The sequence below is a fragment of the Barbus barbus genome (assembly GCF_936440315.1).
Source record: "Barbus barbus genome assembly, chromosome: 11".
NCBI classification, from domain to species: Eukaryota; Metazoa; Chordata; class Actinopteri; order Cypriniformes; family Cyprinidae; genus Barbus; species Barbus barbus.
In genome coordinates, this window is record NC_136739.1 from 21,634,589 (window position 1) to 21,650,339 (window position 15,751).

The following is a 15,751-nucleotide window of genomic DNA, read 5'->3' on the forward strand; positions in this document are numbered from 1 at the left end:
CAGTTTTGACATGCATGCATGCTTATTGAATTGCGTTGTTAAGTGGTGATGAGCACTTGAATCAGAATATGGCTTAGCAACGTACATAATGTCTGTCGGAATCGTTTGGTGGTTTACTAGATACAAAGACGCAATAGGCCTAACCTACTGTCCAACCGCTGCCGAAAGGTCTTGTACACTACTGTACATAAATGTATATGGTTGGCACGATAACTAAACTCGCTCGCTGCTGATGTGTTGTCATGAAAGCGCTTGAATAGTCTATAACATTTATTTTAGTTTCATCTTGAATATTTAAAGCAGCGTTGATACCAATTGAGTTCAGCAGTGAGAATAACCCAGACTTGGTATTGAAGGTGCTTTCTTCTCTCGGTCAGATGCCTAAACTTCATCCATTCTTTACACGACTCAAGAACCAGCATCCACACTTTTGTCAGGCATTGGGGGTTTCTCTGCACATACAAAAGGCTTTTGAGTGACCAATCAGTTGTATGCTTGTCACAGATGATTGTAGGGGTCAAGCTCTATTCAAACAGAGACTGTCCAGCTGAGTGACTCATGTTATTCAGGTGGCCTGTCCATGTAGCATTTCATTCATCCAGGTCATTGTAGTAGGCTAGAATTTAGTTGAAACAACTGCACTTTTTTTCTTTTAAAGCAAACGTTTGTTTTAAAGGATGTTTATCAATGCTTTGGTCTACAAAGTGGACTGGCTATGTTCAGAATAGAATACTAATATACTTCTCTTATTATTTCTACAATAATATGACATTTGTTATAATATGCAGCAATGCACACAGCACACTATACAAAATACTGTACACAATGCAACATATGAATCCCACAATGCAATATACTTAGCTTTACCTTTCATTTTTAGTGTGATAAATAAGCTTTTTTTTTACTTATTTTACCAGACAGCTAGATTTGTTCACACAAAATGAAAATGAACTACAAAAGAACTGCTTTTATTTCCAACTTGATTGCTTTATGCCACTCACGTGATTAGGTCATGTGACAACCATGTATCATAACTACATTTATTAAGGGTTAATGCCTACTGTTTCAGTTGCAGCCCTGATTACATTTAATCTACTTAGAAAATATCATTCATTGGCATGTGTCAAGACAGCCAGCATCAAAATTCAGATTTTAAAGTGTGATCCATATAAAGTATGTCACATTCCATGGGTTTATGTTGTTTCTAATGTGCCGGCTTTCATGCAAAACATCACCCAGTCTTTCAGGCATGCAGGAAATCATATCATTTGCAACCGGTTTTTCTCCTAGACAATGCTTATGTTGCCTGCATAGAACTCTACTTTCCTTTAGCTCATAGTGAGTGTGCAAATAGGCATGTGCATGGTGTCTCTTATCACAATAGAAAATTGAATGTATTTAAACTATATTTAATGTCTTTTCTGCTTTTGAAAAAATTACAAATGTATGTATATATATATATATATATATATATATATATATATATATATATACAGTCATGGCCAAAAATATCGGCATCTTTGGTAAATATGATCAAAGAAGGCTATGAAAATGAATCTGTATTGTTAATCCTTGTGATCTTTTATTTAAAAAATTAACAAAAATCTAACCTTTCATTGGATAAGAAGAATTTAAAATGGGGGGAAATATCATTGTGAAATAAATGTTTTTCTCTAATACACATTGGCCACAATTAACGGCACCCTTTTATTCAATACTTTTTTAAACCTCAATTTCTCCTATAATGCCTGATGAGGTTAGAGAACACCTAACAAGAGATCAGAGACCATTCCTTCATCCAGAATCACTCCAGATCCTTTAGATTCACAGCTCCATGTTGGTGCTTCTTCTCTTCAGTTCACCTCACTCATTTTCTACAGGGTTCAGGTCAGAGGACTGGAATGGCCATAGAAGAAGCTTGGTTTTGTGCTCAGTGACCCATTTTTGTGTTGTTTTTGAGGTTTGTGTTTGGATTATTGTCCGGTTGGAAGATCCAAACATGGCCCATTATAAGATTTCTAACAGAGTCAATCCCTTATTGATTTTTTGATCTGTTGGTATTTGATATCCATGATGCCATGTGTCTAAACAAGATGTCCAGGACCTCCAGCAGAAATATAGGCCCACAACATCAAAAATACACCAGTATATTTCATTGTACACATGGGGTACTTTTTATCCCTGTGTTCATCAAACCCATCTTGAGTGTTTGCTGCTAAAAAGCTCATTTTTTAGTTTCATCTGACCATAGAAGCCAGTCCCATTTGAAGTTCCAGTCGTGTCTGATAACTGAATATGCTGGAGTTTGTTTTTGTATGAGCTAGGATAATTTTTCTTGAAACCCTCCCGAACAACACGTGGTGATGTAGGTGCTGTTTGACAATTTTTTTTGTAAAACAAGGTTTTCTGCCCCCGAAACTCAACTATTTTCTGCAATTGTCCAGCTGTGGTCCTTGGAGAGTCTTTAGCCACTCAAACTCTCCTTCTCACTGAGCATTAGAACAATATAGACACACATCCTCTTCCAGGCAGTTTCGTAACATTTTATGTTGATTGGAAATTCTTAATTATTGCCCTGATGGTGGAAATGGGAATTTTCACTGCTCTAGAGCTTTTCTTAAAGCCACTTCACTAATTTGTGAAGCTCAATTATCTTTTGCTGCACATCAGAAATATATTCTTTGGTTTTTCTTATTATGATGGATGATTAAGGGAATTTGGGCTTTGTTTTCCCTCCTATTTATATTTCTGTGAAACAGGAAGCCATGGCTGGATAATTTCATGTTCATAATCACCCTGGAGTGCTCAAAATTGTGAATATGAATGGGAATATACTTCAGAGATATTTTACTCAGAAGAATTTCTAGGGGTGTCAATAATTGTGTCCAACGTGTATTTGAGAAAAACATTTATTTCATAATGATATTGAAATTCTTATAATCCAATGAAAGGTTAGACTTTTGTGCATTTTTTTTACCCTAAAAAGCAAACATTATTTCTAAAATGTGATCAATTCCATTTGCAAAGTTTCTGTTTCTATGTTTATAATATTTAACCTGACATTGAGCTATATTATATTATACATTTAATAGCCTATTATTAATAATATTTAAAAAACAAATTTCAAAATGTCATCTTTAAAATACAGGATCGCATTTCTTACACAAGTCTTTACAGTCCTAATATATACTTTTTAAAATTATTCCAGAAACTTATAATTGTATAATTGTGTATAATATATTCAAATTAAATTTCGATGAGACATTAAAAGCCAGATCAATAATTTATTAAGAGCATATGTTATTGATACGAAATGTATTCTTTATTAACTTTATAACGAAACAAAGGTTTTGAAACAACATTTCCAGTATAAAAGTGTTCAGGAGAATCAACAACGTTAATTTCTTTGAAAAAAGAACGATACAACACTACTGTTTAATGTCACAAAATCAGGTGTCAGATAGGCGAGCTGTCCTAGAAACCGCGCATGCTCAGCTGAGTCACACGTCCAAGGCAGTTAGTGCACGGATATACTTCTCATTTACTTCCATCCATAGCACGGTGACGGGTCTCTAAGCAGCCTGACACAGGAGAGAGAGAGAGCGGCTGGAGGCAGTTTAAGGGAGGGGGGCAGCAGCAGTCGATGCTGGTGACGCAGGAAAAACACCCAACAGCAGACAATAAACCAATGATCTGATCTCAACACAGGCTTGTTATTTATAATCGGGACAGCCAGGCACATGCACGCGGCTGAGTAATTATAAAACGACACTTAAATGATCCGATCTGGGGTCGTATGGAGGAAAGATTCAGTTTGATTCTTGGTAAGTGGGTTTGTGTGTGAAGCTAAAGGAAGCTAGCGGCTAATAGCAGATGATTTGCAAGTCAGTGCTCACTTAGCTTAGCTCGAACAGCTCCGTGAGCGAATTTAAAGACGTCTGGATATTTGTCACTTCTTACATATTTTTAATCCTCTCACACTTCACCCGCATAGCCGATTTTATGATCTATTCAAGTTAATTAGCATTTGCATTTGACGGCAGTTCAGTTAACGTTAGAGGTGGTTGATTTGTGGCTAAACAAGTGGTTTTGACGTGGGCAGGTCGGTTGTTTTTTCCACTGGTTAATCTCTTTCGTTTTTGGCAGCTTGAGAATTATAACTTGAGCTTTTGGGGTCATTAAAAGCGGCGTTTTGATGTTTTAACAGCTTTAAATTCACTGTCACGAGCTGATTGTGTTTTGCTGGAGTCCAGCTGTTAGCCGTTAGCAAGTTAGCCTGTTTCTGCTGCTCTATTTACATTCACTTTCGCTCTTACTTTTGAGTTATAAAATAAGATTGTATATTCAAAAACGGTGTCATTTGAAGCCTCAGAAGCTTTAATATCATTTTATGCATGGCTGGTTACACAAATAAACCTGTTGTAATTCTGATTGTGTTTGGAGGAGGAAACAGGCCTGAACTGCCACAGTTTCAAACTAGGCCCAATACATAATGGCTGTGTCTCAAAAGCAAGTGTGCTGCCCACCCAGACAATATTTTTAGGCATCGTAGGCACGTTTGCAGCGTTTAAACTGGCTGAGACTGAAAACCTAGTAAGCTCCCTACTTTGACAGCATTTTTGGGTGTCATAGCCTGATTATGTAAGCAAATCACTGTGTTTTGAGAGACAGCCAATATGTGTTTTATGTACAATTACGTTTTGTGAAATTCGGAGATGATTTCTGGTAGCTGCAATATTTATATTGACGGTGTGGGAAACGCCCATATTTGGCTATTAAGTGACAGTAAAATTAATTTCTTCCCATTATCTGAGAACTCAATCTGTAAGTTTATATTCTGCTTGCCAGTCCATGGGCATCTGAGGGATTTATTATGATAAACGTGGAAATGTTGTAATGATATTAGAGAATTGTTTTTTCCCTGAATTCTGATGCCCTATCGATTCAGAGGAATGTTTTTGTATTCATTATGCTTATAGTAGCATGTTCATAATCACTGCTAAACCAGCAGATTAGTTAAATTTCAAACTATCTTACTCGGGCTGCTTCTGTGTTATCGTAATGTAATTTGATGGCATTTCAATTTTTCTCTGATATTTGAGAATCTATACTAGTTAATTTGCATTGACAAGACCTTATTGAGCTGTGTTGGTCAAATGTGCTTATACATTATGACTCTGACACATTTCTATTGAATTTTTAATAGTTTCATCTGATATCACAATTTAAATATGTTTAAAACGTTTAATACTTTGTAAATTCAATTATGCTGCAATATTGATTTTTTTTTTTTAATGTAATGCTGTTTTTTAATGAATACTAGGAATTCTCACCCTGATCAGCAAGCCAAGATGTGCCAAGAGGTTTATTTTCAAAAAAATCCATTTAACTTTACAGAAATCAGTGCCAGTGTTTTTTTTCTTTTGTATGAAATTTGTTGGTTTAGCTCATTACAAACATTCACTGAATCTTTTATTAAAACTGCAGCTATTCTGCATTATTTGTTTGAGTCAGTTGGCACAAAATGAAAAAAAGACAGTTGTCTGATTAATGCTAAGCATGTTTGTTTTTAAATATCCCAGCCTCTTTAAAATTAATAAAATAGTTTTGTTATTCTGTTGAATAAAATTGATATATTCTGTTGAATTCGGTAGCACATCCAAGATAATGTTATGTTGGCATATTTTAGTTTCAACTTTTAAGTCTTAAATGTTTTAGCTTCAACTTCTTGTTATATTTTCAGTTACTTTACATTGTGAAAAATGTCCAGTTAGATAAGTGTTGATGAGAAAGATCCCTTGGTTGTCCTTCATGTTTTTGAGTGTCATTCCATCAGTGCTAGAGTGTGGTCTGCACTGCTTTTTCTTTATTTGGCCTTGTATTTATGTACTAACCAGACCTGTTTTGTGTGCTATGATTTAATGCACTTTGCACTAGCCAGCAGCATCCTCATGGGAAGCATAACATGCACTATAAAAGTAAAACCTCTGCTACATGTCTTGAACTATATATCTTGTAGTTTTGTAGTGATTGATATGCAATATATTTGATAAGAGCACTAGAAATCTCTTCACCATTGTTTCACGAACAGCGATTCTGTACTTCCATGTCTGTGCAGTAAATATGAAAAATCGAGCAAACCAATTTGAACTGTGAATATATGAAATGTTATCTTTATGCTAAATACTTTACATCTGTACAAATGACATTATGAAGAGCTTTGTGAATGGTTAAATGTAAGCTTGAATTTAAAATCCAAATATTCAAATTGGCACCCTATTTACATTTTAATGCACATACGTGGTCTTGTTGTACAAGATTCATCAGTGCATGTTGTTCATCAGTGCATGTCTTGCCTTTGTAATGTTGAATTCATATTGTAAAAACTTGCTCCTCCTTTTCCTTTTTGGCTGATGTCAGTTAGGCCTTACTGTGACGTGCTGTTAACCAAGCAACTGTTATTTAGACATTGTTTTAGTTATCTCACCTTTGGTCTAGCTCCGCTCCGATGTTCAAGACCTACTTTTCACAATCCAATTCCCGAAAAATAAAATGAAGCACCGCCCTATTGTTTTTGGATATATGTCAGAAAAGGAATTAAATTCACATTGATTTTATTATAAAAACATATGAGGTCTAAGCCAGGGCATAGCATGGAAATTAATAAAAGCTTAATTAAATTTATTTCTAATTACACTCAGCTCTAAAATATTTCATGGGCTCTTTGTAAGGGCAGACTCTATTAAACGATTGAAAAAATTATCTTTGCATAAAAGACATAATTTGTCAAAGGTGTGTTTTAAAGATTCTGATGTTAGTCTCTTTATTTTTCAGGTTATGCAATGGTCTCTGCAACATATCCAGTCCCCCAGGTGGTGCTTTCACTTTTAGAAGTGTGCCGGTTCTCCGTTGCTCCTAAGGAGAAACTGATTTCTTCTGGTGTGCCAGCAACATAAGCAGACAAGATTGCAAAGATCTGCCCCGTGTCGAGTATGACGGCCACGACCCGTGGCTCCCCTGTGGGAGGGAATGACGGTCAGGGCCAGGCTCCGGATGGCCAGTCCCAGCCACCCCTGCCCCAGAACCAGGTCAGTGCTCCATTTTGAGTTTCCCCTTTCCATTCCGATCCCTTTTTGCTGTTACTGAAGGTAAACTGTCACTGAAGAAAATTTGAGAGAACCACATCTGATCCGTTGTGACAGTTGACTGAGTTCCAACGAAAAAAAAAACATTTGCCGACTCTCACGGATGCAAATGTGTTTCTGTAATTGTGTTCTGCCAACAGAGGGAAACATTATTAGGTAACTGTAGAATGATTAAAAAAAAAACTCTCCTGTATCACATCACAAATTTGGTTAAGGAAGAGATGAACACAAGCTTATTTCTGAATTCTTTGTAAAAATTGAATTTAGCATTCCTGCAATTGTATTGCTTATACTTAGTGTTGCTTTCGTCAACGAAAATTGTGACTAAATATCGTCGTCAACGAACCTTTATCACGTGACGAAGACGAGACGAAAATGCTGGTCATGTGACGATGACGATAACTAAATGTATAATACAATATTGTTGACGAATAAAAACGAGACTAAATGTGGTTTACAAAATAAAAACTATGCTAAAATGTCTCTTCATTTTCGTTGACTAAAACGAGACGAAACTAAATGTTATAACGTTATTTCGTCTCGTTTAGTCGCGTTATTATTATTATTTTGCAGTATTTCTGTTTCCGGTGTCTCACTTCAGGTCGCACTGCGCAGACGCAGGCGACGTCACTTCCTCAAGCCCCACTCGCGGCATTATTTAGAAGACGACAACAAAGTTAAGTCTGACACAGAGAAAGGGACCGATGGCCGGCCAGCCGGGGTTCGTCTTTGGGAGATGTGTGTGTACTTCTAACATGTTTGGTTGGTAAAATAAATGTTGTAAATTCAATTCAGAGCGTCTTCCGTGTCTGGAATGGATGTATTCTTAAGTCTATAAGGTAACAATAATATAATAAAATAACCTTGTTTGAAATGGGTTTGTCTAAAAGAAAATTTTGGTTTCGTCTATACTAACGTTACTAGGTACTTATACTATATTGACTGGGTTAAATAGAATTGTATTACTAAAAAGAGACTAAAATACAATTTTCATTGACGAAAACTAGACGAAAATAGTCATCAGTTTTCGTCGACTAAAACTTGACTAGACTAAAAAAAGTATGAACGTGACTAAAACTAATAAACTAAAATGACAGCTTCACACAAAGACTAGACTAAATGTCATCAGTTTTCGTCGACTAAAACTAGACTAGACTAAAAAGAGTATGGACGTGACTAAAACTAATAAAAACTAAAATGACAGCTTCACACAAAGACTAGACTAAAACTAAAATTAAAACAGGCCGCCAAAAACAACGCTACTTATACTACTAAAAGCAAGGAGTTTTTAGTATTTTCACAGTTATGTCTGTGAAATAACCAGTACTCTTTTGGACGGATAGACACTTAGATCACAAAATGTACACACATTTTTCATGTTTGTTTTTTTTTCGGTGATGGATGACAGTTGTTCACAGCATTCTGTTGCATCGTTATTTGAATTACATTATTGCTCATCGTCCTCGCATTGTAATATTATTGATTTCAGGTTTACCTGCCACTAAATCACAGATTGTGTTTGCTTTTGCATCACTCTCAGATTGCTCTTTATTTCTATTGGGTGGTAAAGAAAATGCTGTAAAGTTGACTAGTGGTCGACCGATATGGGTTTTTTGACTGCCGATATCTTGGAAAGCAGGGTGGACGATGGCTGATATAATTTTATTTTAATTAATATTTAAGAAATTCTAAATTATTTGAAAATGGATTAAAAAATAAAAATGTGTAAAATAAACATACTTATACTTTAGAAGACAAAGTATTTTTCACACAAATATTTAATAAAAATATAATTAAAAAGGAAGTAAACTTTGTAACCGACAGGGCAATCAGTATTCTGGGAATTTTGTGTGCATTGGGAAGCATATTTCTTTCAAATAAAGCCAAGGTAACATTCATTTTACATACAGCAAACAGTGAAAATTACATGAATATGACAGTAGGCAAATGCATAAAGTGCAGCATATTTTGAAATCATGAGTTCCACGTCATGTCTCCAGTGAAGCTGAACTCTCCTCCGGTCAGCATTCAATTCACAAGGACCAACCATCACGCAGAGAACTAGGGATGCAACGATACCATTTTTTCAGAACCGATCAATACCAAAAATTCAGAGTGTCTGCCGATACTGATCCAATCCGATAGCAGCGCAGTTTTTTTAAATTGATGTAGCCTAGAATTTATATGCTTCTCTGTGTTGACCTGATCGTAACTCTTTTGTGTGATAAACACAATCTACTACATACTATATCCTAGATAACTTCATTTTAATAAAAAATAACAAATGAAAAAATATATAATCATAATCTATGACAAAAACACTATTATAAACTAGGTTAGTGGATAATTCAGCAGCAAAAGATACTCTAGAAAAATCATGGGTGCACAATTTTATAAAACCTAGTGAGATTTTTATTTACAAATAAAAGTGAATAAGTGTAGGACTAAATCTGGTAAAATGGTACACATTGCTCTTTGTATTGTTGTAAAATACATTCGTGAAAAAACAAGCCAATGCATTTATATATAAATATATAGGCCAACTATAAATTTAAAAGACATTTATTTTAAATCTATAGCACAGTAATAAAGGCAGCAACATATGATAGATAGGACAGAACAAGAAAGACTATTAATAATCTTTCATTGCGCAACGGTATTATAAAACAAAAGGCTCCAATACAGAGCCTCACAAAGCACTTATGCGCATCCCGAGTCCATACAGAAAAGTACAAAGGGAAAAGATATTGATGCGTAGTGTATTAAATCTGTGCGTTAGTTTATTGATGCTTTTCTTTTAACAGTTTTAAGCCTTAGTTACTGTGCGCTCTTGAAGAGAGTTTGACTGTAGTAACCGAACATGACGCGCAGTTTGAACGCTGAATGGAGGATGACAGACAGATTTTTCGATTAATTGTTTTTTTTTATGACGTCAATTCGATATCGTTTCTCAAAAGCCGCGCATCGATCTTTTCCGGTATTTATTTCCGCACACATTTAAAACGAGATCTGATTAATGTGATTCTTATAATTAGTCTTCTCCACTAGATATCACCCTTATTTACCTTATGCGATGTTACAACATAAAGCATGTCATTCATTCAGTGCTTATCATGGCAGAGATACTGTTGATGAGAACCAAGAACAAAGCCATACGTGTGATTCGTAATGCTCAGGTGAAATGCTATAGTAATACTATTTTTATTATTATGCCTTACATCAGAACAATACAACGAGAAACATTCAAATGTAAAAGAAAACATAGAAAAAGATGAACAACATTAATATAATGAAACTGTGCCAGAGGACTATAATAATACTATAAATCTGTGGAAGCATTTGATATCACGCATAAGGCGCTGTGATTTCTGCAATGATTGAATGAATGGCGGATGGCGCGACGCACTGTTTTATTACACGCATACTAAAGCGCGGACGACGCTTGCTGTGTTTTCATCTTCTGCCGTCTCACTATATGATGATATTAACACACGAATATCATCTCCAGCTTCTCTGAGAGTCATTTCATTAGCATTTTACCATTTAATTTGAGAAAACTACCGTCATGTCACATGATACACAGCAGCTGCAAGTTCCTCACGACAACCCGTCAAAATAAAGGTTTAGTTTAGAAACTGTCAGAATATATTACTATTTAGCAGTCTGAATACTCAATGCTACTACTACTAATTAATCTTTATTTTTAAAGGAATAATCCCATTTGTTTTCTTTTTAATTTTAACAGTAAACCTCTGTTATGCAGCGCTTTGTTTGCCAAAAAATAAAAGGGTTTAATTTTCATTTGATTAGGATACATTAAATGAATGTTTTATGGCTTTATCTGATTACCAGAAAAATTAAGAACCTTTTATAGGGCCCTATTATTGTTTAAGAAAGGACCATATGCAAAAAAAGAATAGGTTTAAAATACAGGCCTGTGGTTCTTAATTTCTTTTTATTAATTCACCATTTTGTAAACTGATGTTTACTGTTCATTTTTTAGAAATATCAATAGCTTTTGTATTAAATCTATATTCACTGAATGTAATCAAAAAATCGAGAATCGAATTGAGAGCTTGCAAGTTGAAATCGAATCGAATCGGGACATCTGAATCGATACCCAGCCCTAATACGCACCATATCGGATTTGGTCTGTCTCGTTTGACCGATACCCGATCCGCAGAAAATGGCCGTATCGAAACCGATACCGATCCTGAGTATCGGATCGATGCATCCCTACAGAGAACACGTGATCATGCAATATACAAATGAACACTTCACAAGATCTCACAACTGGATTCGACTAAGTCTGCTAGGTTTGTGAAATTAAATGTTTATTAGTCATTCAAAGGTTTGTTTAAATTATATAAATGCATATTTGCTGAATGCTGACAGCAAACGAGAAAGTATTATGTTTGCCTTTCTTTGCTTTTATTCATTTAACAGACACTTTTATCCAAAGCGACTTACAAATAAGAAAAAGTAACTAAAACTAAGTCAAAACTCTGTAAATACTATATACACACACATTTAAGAAAATAAAGAAATTACATCAAATTGACATGCATACAACATACTGAACATTTAAATGAAAACCAAAAAAAAGCTAAAAACAGTTCAAAATATTAAAACAACAAAAGGTATGAGTATAATTATGATTAATAATACGTATATATAAAAATAAATTCAATGTATATATTTAATTTCCATATAGTATGAAGTACTAAAATAACTAAAATTAAATAACTAAAAGTGAATAAACAACTTATACAGACATCAACACTGAGCGAAGCACACGTAAAACAACAACAACAACAACTTGCTTACACATAGTAAGAAATGGTTATAAAAACTGAAACAGAAGTGAAACAAGTAGTAGAAAAGAGGAAAAATAAAAAGCGATACTTGTATCCTTTGCCGGTGTCCCTGTCCGGTGGAGTCGCACGGTAGAGTCGATGGTCTTTACACTCTTCGGTCATCACATGAGGAGGACTTCACACGACAACTGCCGCGGTATAATAACCTTTTTTTATACCCATTTAACACTTTCCTGTTTATCACAAAAAATGGCCAAGTAAGTGCAGACACTGACAAGATATGCGATACAGTACGAGACCAAACGCGATTTCAGCAAATCTCAACAAAGTAAAATATTTCAATTAATAATTTTAAAGCAATCGTTATAAAAAACATTTATATTTGTTTTAATTACTTTGTTTAACCGTTCTATCTGGTCATTAGATAGACTTCTATCCGTATTAGACAGAACTGAATGATGACGGCGAACAAGAGGGAGAATGTGGAGATGGTCCTCACTGCAGAACACAAGATCCAGGGGGTGTGGTTAGATCTAGATCCAACTCCTCCCACTTTACATATACCTAAACCTACCCATCTCCATACCCACCCCTAAACCTACCATCTCCACCCCCTAGATGTGAATCCAACCCTGCCCTCTGGATCTTTGTTCTGCAGTGAGGGGTTACTGAGAATGTGAGCACTGTGTGCTCAGGCACTGCCGGGTGCCGTTCTCAGCCCTGTCAAAATAAACATCCGACACGCCGTCAAAATAAAAGTCCCCTAAAAAGATAAAAAATGAAAGACCACTAAAGTTGACCATACATTATGCAGATAGTCTATCTTAGTGAGACATTAAAGGGGTCATCGGATGCAAAATTCACTTTACAAGTAGTTTGAACGTGTGTTGGAAGTGTGTGTACACATCCATCCTATAATAATTAAATTTAAAAAAATAATTAAACCCAGTGTTTTTTTGAAATCCCCTTTCTCAAATCAGGCTGTTCTGAGAGTCCTGTCAGAATGACGTAGTTCTGCACAGGCCGCTCCCACGATAGTTGATTGACAAGACCGTCTTACCTTAGACCCGCCCTGAGTGAACTGAGAGCTGTCCGCCATTGTGTCGACTCCGGTGCAGGTGGAAGACAAGATGTCCCAGATTATGCAATTGAGGTGTTCTGTTGTTGGATGTAATAATGAATATAGCAGTTGTCATATACTCCCCACATCTGAGTCACTGAAGACGCAGAGCATTACATTTGTTTTTGAAGGGAATGCGCTCCCTGATCTACCTAAATGCGTCTATCTTTGTGCAAATAATTCGTGATCCAGCTTCACCTACAGAAGAAGTGAGTATAAGGGTTTTTAATTAATCTTTGCAAATCGCCTTTCCTAATAATGTGCTAATTAGCAAGTTTCACGATGAATGCAGCTGAAGTAAACAGTCCCTCAGAGAGAGGCTCGGAAGAGAGGGGCGGGGTCAGCAAAGCTCATTAACATTTAAAGGAAAATGTTACAAAACTGCTTGCTCTGACGAGAGCAGATTTTGACAGGTTTAAAAAGGTGTTTTATAAAAACTACCATTGAGAAATTTTAACCAAACTATGTTACAGATTTTTAATTAAGACCCTAAAGAATCATATCAACTTGTGGAAAATGGGCCTCCGATGACCCCTTTAAAGGGGTAGTTCACCCAATAAATGGATATATTTTAATGCTCCATAATTTTTATATGTACTATATGTACATTTTAATGTTTTATGTCATTTTTCCTCTACAAATGTGGTAAATAGAGGCTCAACCATATGTACTTAATGAGAGAAGAAAGTTGATTGGATGTCACATGTCAGACAAGCATGATTCAGCTTCTGTTTACCATATTTGATGTGCTTTGTGTATGTGTGTTGATAAGTGTTTATATGTAAATAAAAGCCTAAATGGAATCTGTTCATCATATAAAGCCATTGTGACTCTTCAGAAGACTTGGATTAAACCACTCGATTCATATGGATTTCTTTCTTGATGACTTTAAACTTTTTGAAGCTTGACATTTTGACAACAAAATGGTGAGAGAATATCTACATTTATTTTCAGAAGATGAAAAAATTGGGAGGTCTTTTGAGAGGTCTTACTGAGAATTTGGATTTCCCAGAAGCAAGTGTATCTCTGTCTTTATAGAGTTTCTGATTGAATAACGTTTTAACAATGGTTTAATGCATTTGTGGTGAAAAACTGACAGCCCCAGCATTATGACCAAAGAAAAGAGGCTCCCTTTGATTGTTGCAGAGGGCAATTGTTATGTTCTGCAGGGATGGACTGCAGCAGTGTTATCTATTACACCTGTGCTCACCGAGCGCATGTTAAAAGGCAGGAATCAATGAGGATGAGACGCCTGGCAGAGAAAAGCACACCAGCTGGTTAGAAATTTGTAGCACCTAGACATGAGAAGCAAACTGGCTATGTAGGTCAGCCAAGCAGAAGGAGCCTTTTCCAGCACACCCCCACATTTCCCAAGTTCCGCAGGCTCCATTCAGCTCTACATGCAGAGCTCCAGCCTACATGCATCCATTGACACGGCACAGGAAACTGAACTAGGAGCTGCTTTATGTTCCTTATGCTTTCTCTTTCATTCTTTTAATCCCTTACATGGATACATACTTTGTTTGCTTATTTGAAGGATTATCCCGTCACTAAGATGCATGAATCATTAAGGTGGTTTACGTTTGTTGAGTGCGGCTTTCTTGTTTTTTACTGTCAATTATACCACATAAAGTGCTAAGAGGAGAACATCTAGAATTTGTTTTAGTTTTTTTAATTTCAGATATACCTCAAATTATATAAATGTTATTTCTCAGTATTCAAATGATTTATGCTGTTTGTCTGTCCATTTTGATTTGATTTGCCAATTTTGTTTTTATTTATTTTTTTATAATTCAACCCTGTTCTTACCATGAATAGTCTCAGATACTAACTTGGAATCTAACCAAATAAATTAAATATATTGGAAACATGAAATTAAAATCGACCCTGTTTACTTTACAATGTATATATTTGGTCATATTGTGCATGGTGTATGAGTTTGTGTTCAGTAAATCAGAGCTGCTTAATATTTTTATGGAAGTTTTTTTTCAGGATTCTTTAAATAGAAATGTGAAAAGAACAACATTTATTTAACAGATTTTTTTTATTCTTACAATGTAAGAGTCTTTACTAAAACTTTAATCAATTCTAACCTTGCTGAATAAATGAATAAATTTGTATTAATTTCTTTAGAAATAAAATCTTATACTGATTCTGAACTTTTGAACAGCAGAGCATTCCCTTTTTTCCATAAAATTCTAACTTTGTGACCAAGGCCAGGCGGGGTAGGGCACAATATTTAGTGATATTATCATTGCATACAATTAATGGTCCAATCAGCTTGTAAATACAGTGCTTTACAGAAATGAAATGTTATGAATATCTTTTCACGTCATCATTAACAGCCTATATGACAGACTTTGTTTTATGAGGCCACTTAATAGTGCTCTCCATGTTTATAGTAATGACCTTGAATGTTATAGTCATATCTGATTCACATTCTTTCTTAACCTGTGAACTGTTTGCATTGCAGACATCCACTCCCAACTCATCCAACGAAAACTCCCCAGTGAGCCCACCAGATGACCAGGGTCAGGGGGACAGTCCCGCTCCCCTGGAGGAGGAGGAGCCAGCTTTCCCCCACACTGAACTGGCCAAGCTGGATGACATGATCAACAGGTTAGGGCTTGTATCCTATATTTTGCCAAATTATGCTTATAATTATATCA

General features: G+C 35.6%; 1 protein-coding gene and 1 long non-coding RNA gene across 7 annotated transcripts in view; both read left to right on the top strand.

The window, feature by feature from the left end:
• LOC306877285 overlaps positions 1-15,751 on the top strand; it is a 159,080-nt gene that overhangs the window by 3,798 nt on the left and 139,531 nt on the right. The window lies entirely within an intron of this gene.
• LOC306877220 (ubiquitin carboxyl-terminal hydrolase 9X-like) overlaps positions 3,502-15,751 on the top strand; it is a 42,269-nt gene continuing 30,019 nt past the window's right edge. For all 6 annotated transcript variants that reach the window (XM_079428845.1, XM_079428846.1, XM_079428848.1 and 3 more), the window contains exons 1-3: positions 3,502-3,824; positions 6,835-7,088; positions 15,556-15,701. In XM_079428845.1, the coding sequence (XP_079284971.1) occupies positions 6,993-7,088; positions 15,556-15,701 (242 nt within the window). In that variant the 5' untranslated portion in view covers positions 3,502-3,824; positions 6,835-6,992. The remainder of the gene's footprint in view (positions 3,825-6,834; positions 7,089-15,555; positions 15,702-15,751) is intronic.